This window comes from Marmota marmota, unplaced genomic scaffold (genome assembly GCF_001458135.2).
Source record: "Marmota marmota marmota unplaced genomic scaffold, marMar, whole genome shotgun sequence".
NCBI classification, from domain to species: Eukaryota; Metazoa; Chordata; class Mammalia; order Rodentia; family Sciuridae; genus Marmota; species Marmota marmota.
Window position 1 is genome coordinate 33,331,939 of NW_025999990.1, and position 16,310 is coordinate 33,348,248.

General features: G+C 40.2%; 1 protein-coding gene across 1 annotated transcript in view; it reads right to left on the reverse strand.

Moving 5' to 3' along the window:
* Positions 1–12,337, reverse strand: part of Rnf125 (ring finger protein 125) — a 39,380-nt gene extending 27,043 nt beyond the window's left edge. The window contains exon 1 of the mRNA XM_015482452.2: positions 11,856–12,337. Within this exon, the coding sequence (XP_015337938.1) occupies positions 11,856–12,019 (164 nt within the window). The 5' untranslated portion in view covers positions 12,020–12,337. The remainder of the gene's footprint in view (positions 1–11,855) is intronic.
* Between the last annotated feature and the right edge of the window lie 3,973 nt (positions 12,338–16,310).

The window sequence follows — 16,310 nt, forward strand, 5'->3', positions numbered from 1 at the left end:
TTTTTTTTTTTTTTTTTTTTGATTTTTTTAAGAGAATTTTAATATTTATTTTTTAGTTTTTCGGCGGACACAACATCTTTGTATGTGGTGCTGAGGATCGAACCCGGACCGCACGCATGCCAGGCGAGCGCGCTACCGCTTGAGCCACATCCCCAGCCCCAGATGGGGTTCTTTGGGGCTGGTGGTTGGTAGAAGGAATCGACTACAAAGGCTAGGAGGGAATTTTTTAGAGTCAAGAAACAAAATGTTCCTGATCTTGTTTGTGGTGGTGGTTCATCAGATTTCACACAAAGCCATTTTCTGGCTGCTCTTGCTAAGCTAGTCTCACTAGACTCTGTGACTCTGGAATCTCATCCCTGGGAAGCCACATGGGTTGGTGCCCCTTCCAGAGGGTACTATTGGCCCTTGCCACTCATTTGCAGCACGAATCTCACCCCTGTGAAACTGTAGCTAGCTATCCATGAGGAAATCAATGAGGAACTAGATAACGACTCAACTCAGAAACCAGATGGAAAGTTAATTACCTCATTCCTATTTGTTATTTTATGAACCCTTTTCTGTTTCCCTAAATTAAATGGTTGGACAAAAATCCCCTACAACCAAGAGGTCAGTAAAGCATTGGAAGGAAACAGGAAAAGACAGCTGAGGATGCTGGGTAGATTTATGGGCTCCATCTGATGAGGTAAAACTAAATCCTAAATGGATTTTAAAAGGAAAGGGATGCCATTAGGGAGTCCCTGGAGTCTAGAGCAAGAAAAACAAAATAAGGACCCAGAGCTGATTTCGAATGTGGTTCTGGAAGACATTGTTGGCAACCCGTGGCAGGTCTAATCTTCTATATAAAGCTTTCTCACTGTGGGTATGCTAATGTGAAGCTGAATTAAAATCTTGGCCTGTCTTGGTAAACATGAACATGGAAATACAATAAAGGGAGTTGTTATTGTTATTCAAAGCGACGAAGTCTCGGCTAGAATATTCCATTCTAGGGCAATAAACACCCGGGGAATAAACACTTCACTCCCTCTTCATTAATGGATGACACTGGACAGGCCCAAGTACAGCAATTCTTGGAGCTGAGCCCCCCTGACCTTGAACGGCCTCCAGATTCCCTCTGATGTGTTGTTATATTTGAGTAGGTCATAGTCAAAGTCCAGCCTGGGAATTGGTCTTTCAGTCTCCAAAATTTGCCTCTGCAGTTCTCTGCATATCACTGTGTATTGATTTTAAATTTCATTTAAATTTAAATTTTATTCTTTACCCTAAAATCTTAGAGGAGGCCCCTTCATAACCCTCAAACACTGTCTCATCTTACTGTAAATGAAATTAAGATTACGTAGGCTGCGTTTTCTCAAACATTAAAGAAGATAAAACCACCTGGGGATCTTTTTTTAAATGCATGTTCCTATTCAGTAGATCTGATGTAAGCCCCAAATTCTGCAGTGCTGCTGGTCTAAAGACCAGAAACCAGAACCTAAGAGGAATCTCTGTGTAAAACTCAATCTGCCACGTTATTTAGGTTCTGTTTGTGAGAACATACATAATTCAATAGGTCAGTAATATTTAATTCATCTATGACAATACTAATGCTGCTAAGTAAACACAGAGCAGTCTAACTACCGGGGGGAGGCAAATTGTGGACCAGCTTAATTACATCTTTCTGAAATTCTCATCACTACAGGCACAGATGAATAACCCTATAGGAGTGGTGGATGAGGTTCAAAACTATCACAAAACTACTATTACCCAAACTGCAAGCCTAAAATACATACATAACTACATGGCATATGGTGACTGACACCTGGGGAGTGATGGTCCCCTCTTAAGGGGCATTCACCCAAATTATACCAACCATCTTTTGTTTTGGAGTCACTCACTAATTCAGCAATAAGTTGCCAGATCTTCAAGAAGTGGCAATGTGGAAAGTAGCATTCTTTTATTAGAACAATGGCTCTGAAGAGTTTTTAGATCACTATAGTAGAAAAGACCTCGCTCATCTAATTTTAAGTAACATCCCAGTACATTGGGAGGAAAGGGTGTTCTATGCACTTTTTTGTTCTAGCATCAGGGCATGGATGTTTTATGTTTAAGCTGCAGTTTCATCTTAAAGTCATTTATTGGAAAATCATAGATCAAATATTTTGAGCGATTATCCCATTTTTTCTCCTTCCCTTTACCTTCCAACTCCATGAAAGGAATTTTTTGTGTGTGGGTGGGGAGGGAGGAGGTTACTGGGGATTGAACTCAGAGGCACTTGACCACTGAGCCACATCCCCAGCCCTATTTTGTATTTTATTTAGAGACAGGGTCTCACTGAGTTGCTTAGCACCTCTCTTTTGTTGAGGTTGGCTTTAAACTCGTGATCCTCCTGTCTCAGCTTCCCAAGCTGCTGGAATTACAAGCATGTGCCAGGGTGCCCAGCTCATGAAGACTTTCTGTATCCCCTGTCTCTGATTCTGTCCTCTGGGCACTCATGAATTCACTCTAGTTAGGCTTTAGAGCCCGCTATTCACCAAAACTGCTCAAGATGACAGTGGTCTCCATGTTGCTAATCCAATGAAAGGTCAAGTCTATCTTCATCTTCTTGACCTTTAAGCAGCAGTAGATAGTGAATCTTTCTTTCCTTCTGGAATATTTTTATCACTCACTTGGCCTCCAGAATCCAATCTGGTTTCCTCCTAACTCTTGACTGGTCCTTTGTAGTTTCCATGTCTGTCTCTGAACGTTGGTGAGCACCACTATGCAGGCTTAGACCTCTATGCTTTACTAACCACGTCTACTCCTTGATAAATTCACCCTGTCTCATGGATTAGATCAAGTATATGCCATGACCAAAAATTTTATTTATCTATAATCCATGTCTTCCTCTGAACTTCAGACTCAGAGATTCAATCTACTGCTCACTGTCTCCACTTGGTTATCCCCAACTTTGACGTCATCTTGCTTCCTCACTTTCCCTGACACACCACATTAAATCCATCTTGTAGCAGCACCTTTAAATACTCATAAAATTCCACCATTCTCACCCCATCCACTCTTCACATCTGCTTCTAGTCTCTCCCTTGGATTATCACAGTGGCCTCCTAACTCGCTCTCCTGGTCCTAGCCACCTCCCTATAGTCTATTCTATTCTATTAAGTCAATTCATGCCACATTTCTGGCCAAAACCCTTACTTGGGTGAAGTGACATAAGCAGGCACAGGGTGGCCTGGCCTGGACCTGGCTTTAGCATTTTGGCTCTGACCTAGCTGGTGCCTTTTACTGATTGATGTCAGAGGTCACTTGTTCAGAGGCTGCCACACAGGTGGCTGGAGACAGGAGTTCTCATCCTGGTGTTAATGCGCACGCTAATCTCCTGTGTAGCCACTTTCCCCAGTTGACCAGACCAGATCCCAGGTGATCCAGGCTGAGGTCTCCAGGGCAACCATGTAGTTCTGTGTTCTCTGAGGCTTTTCCCATGACTCAGATTCTATGTTGGGTCAATTTCCATATCCAGACTTTTCCCAGTGGACAGACAGAGGATGAATGAGGTCCCTTCCCTAATGATAAAGACTGAAAGTGCAGATTCAGCTCTAATTGCCAGATGAGAATTTTGAGAAATTGCAGACTTCATGCTGTACATTAAAATTACAGACTCGAGTGGTTTGGTCAAGGAAAAAAAAAAATATTCAGAGAAAAAGGCCAGCTTTTTATAAATGCCCCCAACCCCACTCCACCCTACCGCTCCCCTCATTCACTTAGCTGCAGCCAAACTAGCTTCCTCACCTCCTTCCTTCCTCTAGACCACGCCTGTACAAAATGAGGCCCCATTTTTTAAATAGTTCATGTTTAATTAAGTATGGAAATTAAGAGAGGTACTTAAAAACTCATCTGGCAATCTGATAATTTTACTTGTGTTGAATCTAAAGATTATTAAAGTTTTTTTGATTAAAAACATTTTTTTTTAGTATTGGAGATGGAACCCAGTGGCACAGAGCAACATCCCCAGTCCTCTTTTACTTTTGAGAAAGGGTCTAAGTTGCTGAGGCTGACCTCAAATTTGTGGTCATCCTGCCTCTGCCTCTTGAGTTTCTGAGATTTCAGTCCTGAGCCAGAACCTAACAATTTTTAAAATGAGCGCTTGTATTATATATATATATATATAATACACACACACAATTCGTGTTTTAAGATTTAATTTTTCTTTTTCTTTCTTTTTTTTATTTATTTAACTTTTTTTTAGACAGAATCTTGATATGTTGCCCCAGCTGGCCTCAAACTGCTGGACTCAAGTGATCCTTTGTCTAAACCTAGTGAGTATCTGGGAGTATAGATGCACCATCACACCTGGCTTAGATTTTCACTTTCCTATAAGACTTGTATTTATTTTACAAAATTAGTGATGGGCTGGAAATTAACAACAACAACAACAAAAAAAAACACTTTGTGTGTATGTGTGTTTGCTGGGAATTGAACCACTCGCTCCTAGTCTTTACAGTAAACAATTTGAGAAACACTTATTTATATCCTAAAATTGCAACTCTCCCTGTACTTTCCATTTTGTTTCTTTGCCTTCTCTCTCTCCTTCTTTTTTTCCTTCCCAACCCTTAACATCCATCAATATACAGTCATCTCTTCGTATCTGTTGGGGAACAAAATTCACATCAGGCTGGGGATGTGGCTCAGTGGTATAGTGGTAGTCTCAACATGCATGAGGCCCTGTGTTAGATTCCCAGCACTGAAAAAAATAAATAAATAAAATGGTATGTGGTATTTGCCTATAACCTAGGCCCATCCTGCTGTATATGTTAAATCATCTCTAAACTAGGTGTGGTGGTACACACCCCTATAATTCCAGCACTAAATTCCAGGATGAGGCAGGAAGACCATGATTTTGAGGCTAGGAGGGACAACATAGTGAGACCCTATCTCAAAATAAAGAAATCATCACTGGGGCTAGGGATATAGCTCAGTTGGTAGAGTGCTTGCCTCACATGCACAATGCCCTGGGTTCAATCCCCAGCACCACCAAAAAGAAAGAAAGAAATCATCTCTTGATGAATTATAATACCTAATACAATAAAATGCTACACACAAATAATATATTGTTTAGAGAATGAGGACAAGAAAAAAAAAAAGCCCATATGTATTCAGTACAAACAATTTTTTCTGAATATTTTCATGCCGCAGTCTGGCTGGGCACAAATCACCGAGCCACCACAAAGCACTTGTATCTACAAACAGGAAATTTTATTGCCTGAACTCCAACAGCACACTCCACACATGCTCGCCACCGCGGCTCCTCCAGGAACACACCACACACCAACCGGAACTCCCTTCACCGGAACTTCACCAACCAACGTGAACTCTCCAGGAATCCCCGCAAGAGCTCAACCGGAACTCAACGGGAACTCCGGGAGAACTCAAAAGTCATCATCTTAATGGCTCGCTGGCGTCACCTCTCAACCACTACTTCTGGCAAAAATGCCATGCGTCATTCCAACTCAGCTATGGCTCTCAGCATTTTCAGAAATAACAGTTGTTTTGAAACCCAGGATGCAAAATCTGTGGATAAGGAGGGCCAACTGTGTACTGCATGCTTAACACTATTATCTTATTTGTTGTCCATTTTCCCTGGAAGAACATCTACTGGATCAATAAATTAATCTACTCCATACAATTACAGATGTAACTAAATAACCCATGGCAAACCAAAGTGATAATGATAAAACTCGATGAACCCTTATTATTATTTTTTGGAGGGTACCAGGGATTGAACTCAGGGGCAATTGACAACTGAGCCACATCCCCAGGCCTATTTTTTTGTATTTTATTTACAGACAGGGTTTCACTTTTTGCTGAGGCTGACTTTGAACTAGTAATTCTCCTGCCTTGGCCTCCCAAGCCACCAAGATTACAGGCATGTGCCATAGTACCCGGCTGATGAACACTTATTTTTTGAGATGGGATCTCACTATGTTGCTAAGACTGATCTGCAACTGTTCAGCTCCAGATGTTCCTGTCTCAGTCTCCAGAGTGCTGGGATTACAAGTGTGCACCACCACTCACCAGCTATAAACAAAGATTTTTAAATTTAAAGAACAGTGTGTAAAGGGGCTGGGGATGTGGCTCAAGCTGTAGCCCACTCGCCTGGCATGCGTGCGGCCTGGGTTCGATCCTCAGCACCACATACAAACAAAGATGTTGTGTCCGCCAAGAACTAAAAAATAAATATTAAAAAAAAAAAAAAGAACAGTTCCTACCAGCCACACAGGGTTATGTGCATTGTTGTGCATTGTTAACAGACAGCCAAGTTGCCTGGTAGCATGCTGAAATGAACTCAGGTAAAGACCAATAATGATCTAATTTTTGTTTTTAGTAACCAGATTTTACTAACCCTGGAAAACTTAATACTTGGACAAAGTGGTGCACATCTGTAATTCCAGCTACTAGTGAGGTTGAGGCAGGAGTATTTCAAGTTTGAGGCCAGGCTCAGCAACTTAGCAAGACCCTCAGTAACTCAGAGAGATCCTGTCTCAAAATAAAAAATAAAAGGGACTGGTGATGTAGAGCACTTCTGGGTTCAATCTCTAGTACCAATAAATAAATAAATTTAAAAAGGGCTGGGGACATGGCTCAGTGGTAGATACCCCTGGGTTCAATTCCCCAGTACCATAATCATGTGTGCGCGCACACACACAACTCATTTAATAAATGTGATGGTCAATCGTATATGTTAACTTCATAATAGTACTCTGTTTAGTCAAAACATTTACCTGGATGTTGCTCTAAAGGTATTTTGTAGATGTGTGTTAACATCTATAATCAGTTGACTGTAAGAGATTACCCTTGATAATATATACCAGTTCCTTAAAAATATCCTTCCTTTCCTTCTCCCACGTATATATAAGATTTTAAGGAATCAGTGTCTATTTATACTTACATATTTATATATATTTTTCTCTATATATAAATGAATATATGTAATAATATAGAATATGTAAATATTTCTTAGTTTGAGCTTCAACTACATATGAAATATATAAATACAAATACATATAACTATAAAAATATATATTTGAATAAAAATATCTATATGCCCCAAAGTATAATTCTTTGATATACTGAGTTCTTTGAACTGAAGAAGCAGTCTGAAAACTAGTCTGACTCCCCACTCTTCTTTTCCTTCTGAAACAGAGAGGAACTTTCTCTGAAGTCCTCTTATCTACCTAAAGGCCAGATCCTCTAGATTAACTCACTAGAAAGAAACCTAGAGTTGGCTGGGTGGTGGCACACACCTGTAATCCCAGTGGCTGGGGAGGCTGAGACAGGAGGGTTCAAAGCCAGCCTCAGCAAAAGCGAGGTGCTAAGCAACTCACTGGGACCCTGTCTCTAAATAAAATAAAAAATAGGGCTGGGGATGTGGCTCAATGGTTGAATGCCCCTGAGTTCAATGGCTGTTACCTGCCCCCCCACACACACACAAAAAAAAAGGAAACCTAGAGTTGACACCATACCCAGAAATGAGAAAAACTTTGTTCTTTAAGCTCATTCATCTCCTCTAAAAATATTTTATAGCCTTCCAGATATGCTTACAGGTCTCCCTTCTCTCTCCCCTATGAAGAAAGTGTGTAAGTTTCTGAATCTCACTGGGTTGTTGGGTGTTCACTCTGTGATGTCTCTGGGCCTTTATTTATTTATTTATTTATTATTTTTGGTACTAGGGATTGAATCCAGGGACGCTTAACCACTGAGCCTCATCCCCAGCCCTTTCAAATATTTTATTTAGAGACATGGTCTCGCTGAGTTACTTAGGGCCTCACTAAATTGTTGAGGCTGGCTGTGAATTTGCCATCCCTCTGCCTCAGCCTCTGGGATGATAGGTGTGCTCCACAGTGCCCAGCACCTTTGGATCTTTAATGAACTGTGTGCCTTTTCTCCTGTTAATTTACTGTCACTTTTTTCCAACAGATTCAATGATACTGCCAGGAAATTAACATGTACACCCTTCCTTATTGGCTGTTTCTCTAGAGAAACTCCACTAACAGGTACTACATAAGTAGATTTAAAAAAATCTATAATAAATAATAGGATAAAATCTTTAATCTCGGATTAAACAAGAAGTCTTTGGGATTAATATCTCCTGTAAGAATGAAAGCTCTGGGTGGGGTTGGTAGAGCACTTGCCTAGCATGCTTGGGGTCCTGGGTTTGATCCCCAGCACTGCAAAAAAAAAAAAAAAGAAATGAAATGGAATGAAAGCACTGATGTATATTTCTAGATCAGTCTAGAACTCACCAGGAAGACACTCAGACTCTACTTAGAGAACCAGCAATTTGGGGCAGGATTTTCTGCTCATACTTGACCACAAATGGAATGTTTTAATCCACATACCTGAAAGCACTTCAGAATTATCCTTGACAGTTTCACTGAAGCAAAATTAGTCACCTTCTGTGACACAGACCAGTCATATCCATTGAGTTCACTGGAGATGTGGCTCTTTCAACCTTACCATATGCCCAGTTAGTGCTCAGCCGTCTTGGGCTCATTCTCAATCTCTATATTCTACTCAGATAACTCCCTCCAGTTCTTTCTCTAATCCTACTCTCCCAGGATCTTTGGACTATTTCCACTTAGATATTTTCATATGGGACTACTCTATCTTCAACAGGCCCATTTGGAAGTTCATTAACTTCCTCCTGAATCAAACTCTCCTCCTCTCTTTATCACTGGGCTTAAAATCTGGGAGTTGTCTTTGATATATTTCTCTGTATATCCAATCTGACAGCAATTGAATATTTTGAATATTTCTTTTATCTGTAAATCAAATTCCTTTTGAGCTCAATTCATACAACTTCAATTTATCTATCCTCTCTTTTCCCAGCTCTGATAATAGAAGATTCAGAGTTAAGAAGCCCTTTCCCCCAAATGTTTTTATGACTAATATAGTAATATGAACAAAGCCAATTTAAAAAGATAAAATATATATATAAAAAAAAAGCTTCTTCAAGTCTCCTACAGGAAAAAGAAAAAAGCTAAAAGTAAGACTATCTGAGACATCTTGGAAATGTTACAGATTTACGTTTTGCGGCCCAGTTTGCTTCCAAAAAACAAAAAAATTCAGAAATAACAAACAATAACTGTTCATGGGTGTTTTGCTCATTGAATGACTGAAGGAAATAGAAACCATATTTTGAACTTTCTTTTTTCTGTGCTGGAAATCAAATCTAGGGCCTCGTGCAAAAGAAGCTGGTACTCTACCACAGAGCTATAGCCCCAGCCCTTAATCTTTAATATGGAATTTCTTTATATTCTAAATGTTTACAAAATTGCACTGTTCACCTCACTTTACAAATAAAAAACAACTGAGAGCAGGGTATGGTGGTGCATACCTGTAATCCCAGAAGCTTGGGAGGCTGAGGCAGGAGGATTATAAATTCAAAGCCAGTCTCAGCAACTTAGTGAGGCCCTAAGCAACTTAATGAGACCATGTCTCCAAATACAATAATGGACTAGGGATGTGATTCAGTAATTGAGCACCTCTGATTTCAATCCCTGGTACAAGAAAAAGAAAAGAAACAGATTCAAAAAGATTCAACAGTTTAATGGTTGCATAGCTGGCTAGTGGCAGAGTTGAATTAAGTCTAGTGCTCTGTAATGCCCAGTTTCTACTGTTACAATACAATTTATAAAGTACTCTATACATATTCAGAGTATCATTTCATTATTATACTTGTTTGACTTGAAATAGGTTTGTAAACAGAAACCAGAATAAAAAGACTTAGTTCAATAAGTTTGGAAATCTAATTTCAATATGGAATAATAAAATAGAGATTCCGTTTGCATTTCTTTATTTTCTATATTCATTGGAAAATATTAATTCATTTAGTGTGCACAAATGGTGTTAACACACAGTCTCCAGTGTAAAAGGGACTCTGGTTAACATTTATAAAGTGGAAGGAGCCCAAGTAAATTTGCCAAAAGGAGGAATATGGAAATTCTGCCCACAGCCAGAACAATGGACATAGATTTGTCCAAACAAAGAACAGTAAAGTTAGGGAAGACAGTTTGTCCAGCCTTTGTTATGCTATTTTATGACTATTTTTCCAGTCCCTGGCTTCCTGTTCACTTTAACAAAGAAAAAGATTAAACTAAAAATTTGACATTTTGCAAATTTATATTACCCTTTAGTAGAAGCCAGAACACTGTAAACAATAAATTATAGTGTCCAAATTCCAAACTCAAAAAACAACCTCCAGATGCCCATTCCAGTTTTACAGAAGGAACTAAAGACTCACTGCTCATCTTTGGCACAACTTTAGTCTTAATGCTAATAAAGATTAAATTTAATGTAGTTATCTTCAGGTTATTATTATCCTGAACTCATCAACATACTTTATCCTGTTACACAACAGCATTTTTTGCTTTCATACTGGCCTTTGGATATTGTGTCAATGAGCTATGTCTGGATGACTGGGAAATATCAATAAGTAGAAAGGGGGTAAATTTAAGCCATGAGTTTAAAGTACAAAGCTTAAAAAAAAAAAAAAAAAAGGCCCTGAAAATACAGTCACAAAATAATGCCCAGAGCACTCTACTTAAATATGTGTGGGCAGCACACTTTTCTCCCTGGCTCACTGATGAGCAATGGTGCAAACTGCTTCTCAAGGACCACTTAAATTCTTTCAAAAGCACTTTGTACGTTTGCATTTTTAATATGCCTTTTCTTCTTTCTTGGTAAGCCAAAAGCCCATTTAAGCAACTGAGGTTTTGCTCCTGTGCTTCATCTACCAGGTGACATTAAGTGGCTTCACTCCTGATCTGTGCATCATGTACACACAACAACAACAACAACAACCACACTCACACCCATATAAGGGGGCAGTTCTCCTAAGTGAACAGTGAACACGAATTACAGATCCAATTTCCACCACATTACTACTCAAGCTCTCGCTAAAGACCCGCAGATTTTATATAGGAACTTTTAAACCCTTCTTAAAAACTACCGTGCTTTGCACCAACTGAGTTTTAAGTAAATAGTACCGTGTCTTTTAAGAAAGTTATTTTAATCATACTTTTAGTTTGGAGAGGCGAACATAAAGCAGGTAATCTTCAGCCTCCTGTCACTTTGTGGCTGGGTTTTAATGGCTTACAATCATTGGTTTGATTCTAACTTCAAGTCTCATGCCCCATGTTGTTGTCCAACGACTTCAGAAAAGTCACTCAGATGCTCCAGTTGGACTTGAAGATCTTTGAGGGGTGTGTGTGTGTTTGTGTGTGTGTGTGTGTGTGTGTGTAAACGGATGCGGGATTGGGATGGAAGGGCAGTTTTCACAGACCCCCGATTGCTCAAGACACCCAGCTTCCGTGAGGGTTCTGCAGCACGTGCACACATAGAGTAAAACAAAACCACTCGAGTTCTCGTGGGGAGAGAGAAGCTACAGCCGGTTCAACCAAGTCCAGCGGGAAAACTGCTTTGTGGGAGCCTTGTGGCCAGCGCTTGTTTCCTTTCTGTGCCAGGACGTGCGCTGGTTCTCCACCAGCTGGCAAGCCCTGGCTCTCCGCTGGCCAGCGCCTGGATCCCTATCTCTGGAGCAGGCACCTGGGTTTCAGGGGGAGGCAGCTTTAGGGTGCTGCGTAGCCCGATTGTTTGTTTTCCCCTACCGAAATTCTGTGCAACCCTCCGATGAGGCATTTTCCCCGTGGCCCGCCCCCAGCGGTTTGAGGTTTATCCTTGCAGCAGTTTTCTAACGCGCTGGCTTCTTTTAAAACACACACACACACACACACACACACACACACACACACCATGCCTTCGGCTTCCCCAACATCGTCCTCCCCAGAGGGTAGGCGTGCAAGCCGAGCTCCCCAGACACTTACACGTGTCCACAGCGGGTCCGGACGGGTTGGTGCAACACCTCAAGGCACACGGAGCAGTCGAAGGACGTAACGGGCAGTTCGGGGTCCCCCTTGCGCTCCACCGCCCGTGGGGTGGCAGAGGCTGGCGAGGATTTGCTGCTGTCGCTGCTCAGCAGGGAGCCCATCGCTGCGCGTCTCGCTCAGACAGCTGCCAAGAGCTCAGTGCCGGCTCTTGGTTGTTTTGTTGTCCTGCGGTGGAGGAAGGAAGTCCCAGCCCAGCTGTATCGCCGCCTCCTAGCTCGCCCAGCTAGCACAGCCTGGAAGCCGTCTCCGCCGCCGCGTTCAACCTCGGTCGAGGGCAGGCCAAGTGCGCAGCCCTGGGTTTGAAATTGTCTTTCGCTAGCTGCCTTGATTGGGGTGCAGAGGCGGAGTCGACAGCCGCACCTCACAAGCTGCGATGTCTTGAGGTCCTGGGAGAATTGAAACCTGAAACCTCTTTCGCAGAGAAGACTTGGGCAGACAGTGAACCTGCCAGGCTAAGGCACACGCCTTCTTCTCTCTGGTCACAAATTAAGGAGAGTGATATCCTGGTCATGCTTTATGGTAATTAGAAAACACCTACCTGAGAGATGATGATCCTATCAGTCCTCCACATTGAAATCATAATAAACTGCAAAGATGACCTAAAACAGCTGGTTGTGGTGGCTTAGGCTAGTAATTCCAGGGTCTCAGGAGGCTGAGACCCTAGGATCACAAACTCGAAACCAGCCTCAGCAATTTAGTAAGACCCTCAAGCAATTTGGCAAAGACCTAGTCTCAAAATAAAAACTAAAAAGGCCTGGGGATATGACTCTGTGATTAAGTACTCCTGAGATTAATCTCCAATACCAAAAACAAAAATATAAACCCTCAAGGTTGAGTGTCTCTTAAGACACAGACTATCACAGATGATCACTAGTAGATTAGTCATCTACTCAGTGCTCCATAAATGGAGAAGTGGGATGGGGTTTTGAAAGAGATCTGAATTCAAATCTTGGTTCTAGGACAGGGATTCTGGTTTCCTCAACTAAGGATTTCTTTCTACTGTTTGTATACTCTCCCCACCCCACCTATCATTTTTTAACATGACCAAGACTGGATATCACTCACTGACTTAATGCATTTTCAAAAAAAGGTATTTAGTGCTTACTGCATGCCAGACACTATCTGTGATAAGTTTTCAACAAACAAATAAAAAGTCAAATCTCACAGAATCACATAATTTAGTTTAAAAAGACAAAAATCTTGAGCAAGTTTTAAATTCTCATGTAGTTTTACAGAACAACATTCAAAACACACATATAAGGTATATCATACCTCTAATACATAATGATCCCTTAAGCTTCATCTTGTTTCCCCAAGAAAATATAAGTGATGATCACATAAATGAATAAATCATCTCAAATAAGAACCAGCAAGAAATAGGGCATTGTGGCCTGGGCCTGTGATCCCAGCAACTCTGGAGGCTGAGGCAGGAGGATCACGAGTTTTGGGCCAGCCTCAGAAATTTAGGTAGGCCCTAAGCATTTTAGTGAGACTCTGTCTCAAAATAAAAAAATACATAGACTAGAGGTATAACTCAGTGGTAAAAAGCCTGTGGGTTCAATCCCTAGTATCAAACAAACAAACAAAAAAACCCTACAACAACAAAAATAAAGAAAATAAACACAAATAATAAGGATGGGGAAAAAATAAGGTCAGGCATGATGGTACACACCTATAATCCCAGCTACTCCTGAGGGCAAGGCAGTAAAATCGTAAGTTTCAGACCAGCAATGAGCAACTTATTGTCTCACATAAAATAAGAAAAGGACTAGGGATGTAGCTCAGGGATAGAGTGCCTGTGTGAGGCCCTGGGTTTAACCTTTATCATGGCAAAAAAAAAGGAAGAATAAGAAAGAGAAAACTTTTTGAATTAAGTAACAATTGAGCAGTCATGAATAATAAAAAGGAGTCAGCCATTCACAAATTTAGAGAAGCACTGGAAAAGCACTGGGAACTGTGAGTGGGATAGGAACAAAGACCAGAGAAGATGTGTGGAGCTGGACCAGCAGGGGAAGATTGGTAGATGAAAAATAAAGAGTTACTCTTATCTCTAAAAGAAAAGAAAAAAAACCCCTTCCTGATTGTACTTGTCCCTCAGCTTGTCCCCTAAATCTTTTCAAAATCAAATCTCTAGAGCTATTTTTCTACTTTTATGTCTCCATTTCTTAATTTTCCACTCTTTGTCCAGTCTGGGTTCTGTAAGGACCTCTCTACCTCTATATGTCCCCAAATGGTTCCATCATCAATGTCACTGGTGGCTTTCATGTAGCTAACTCAAGTAGACTTATTTCTTTGCAGAAAAGATGAAGTGAATTTGTAACTTCAAGAAGCATTGAGGGAATGAGAAAGACATTTCTAGATTCATTGGAGCTTATTTTTATTAGCAAAATCAGAGGAAGCTGAATGTCTATCATAGGAAAATGTAAAGTTTGATAAGTTTGGTAAAGTGTGATAAATTGACTCAACAAATAGATAAAGTAATGTTAAAAATAGCGGCTTATCATTTATAGGTCCATTTGGCAGTATTTCATAAAATTTTAGAAGTATATAGGCATTATGGCCTGTGCCTATATTCCCAGTGACTTGGGAGGCTGAGACAGGAGGATCACCAATTCAAGGTCAGCCTTAGTAATTTAGCAAGACCTTTAGCAACTTAGCAAGACACTGTCTCAAATAAAAATAAAATAAAAGGGATGGGGATGTTAACTCATTTAATCTTCATAATAACCCTATGAGATAGGAAATTAACATTATCATACTGATTTCCAGAAAATAGAGGTGAAGACAGGTTCAAATTTGACTAAGATCACATTTATGGTAAAAAGTAAAGCTGGAAGGGGGCTGGAGTTGTGGCTCAGTGGTAGAACCCTTGCCCAGCATGTTTGATTCTCAGCACCACGTATAAATAAATAAAATAAAGGTCAGTTGACAACTAAAAAATATTAAAAAAAAAAAAAAAGTAAAGCTGGAAGTTGAGCTCGTGAAATCTGGCTCTTCTTATCAGTGTGCTTAACCACTATGAAATATTGGCTTTCCTTCATTTGGGTTAGCATGGAAGTGTTTCAAAGACACTAAAAAAAATAAATAAATAAAAAGGGATGTTACCAAAGAATAAAAAAATCAATATAAGATATATATTTTATGGGCAAAAAGCATTATATATTTACTAATGGGGGAAACTAGTGTGGACATGTTCAAAGTCACAACTCCTTTTCTTGCAACCTGAATGACCTTGGCAGTTTTCTTCTTGGTCATTAGTTTCTTCATATGAAAAACAACAGATAATGTTTACCTGCAGAATTATTGTCAGAGGTTAAATGCAAGAACAATGAAACCCTTGACTTATTGCCTGGCAGGTGGTATTAAATAAGCGTTTGTTCTCTCTCTGACTTCATTCACTCTGCAAGCATTCAATGAGAACCTACTTTGTGTTAAGTACCTCAATAGATGTTAGGGGCACAATCAGATGTCAAGGCCCAAAATGACCAGCTGAATGGCCATCTATTTATTTTACTTTATTTTTATGCTGCTGAGCAACTATCTCTTCATCTTGTTCTTCTGTAACTACACATACACTTCTGTTGGAGGAATTGTCCCAGAATTTAACTAAGTTGATTGATTACTATGAATCATGCATAATATTAAATGCAATTGTATATTTATGTATGTGTATATGTTTTACTGTTATAACAATGACTTTGATGGGACTGTCACCTATAGTCTCCACTTTTTATTCTCAAGGCCCTTTCCTTTCATACATAGAAGTTCCTGTCACTGAAATCTGAAATCTGCCCCTCTGAAGTATAGTTGCTAAATCTTTTTCGCCTTGTTCTTCTTCTTCTTTTTTAATACTAGAGTTTGAGTCCAGCAGTGCTCTACCACTGAACCACATCCTCAGCCCCTTTAATTTTTTTTTATTTTGAGACAGGGTCTTCCTGAGTTTTCCAGGCTGACCTCAAACTTGTGATTCTCTAGGATCAGCCTCCCAAGTCTATTGGATTACAAGCATGTGTCACCAGGCCCAGTTTAAACTTTTGTTTTATCTTTGAGCTATAGAACACCTTGTTTCTTGCATAATTTATTCAGATTTGAGTTCTATTGTCTACAACCAAACCGACACACTTACCTTGTCTTCAAGCTTTCATGGTCTAGTTAATAAGATGAATAGGAAAAGAACACATTTATAATTCAATATGATAGGATCAGTGATAGGAATCTACATAAAGAAAGAGCAATGGTGCTAACTTAGCCTGGAAACACCTTGCTCTAGTTGGACAATTTGTAAACAATCCTTGTAGCTAGAATTTTCAGCACACAGTGATCAGTAGGGAGAGGGAAAAAAAAAAAAAAAACAAGAGACCCAGCCAGAAACAAGGCCAGGAAGATGGCATT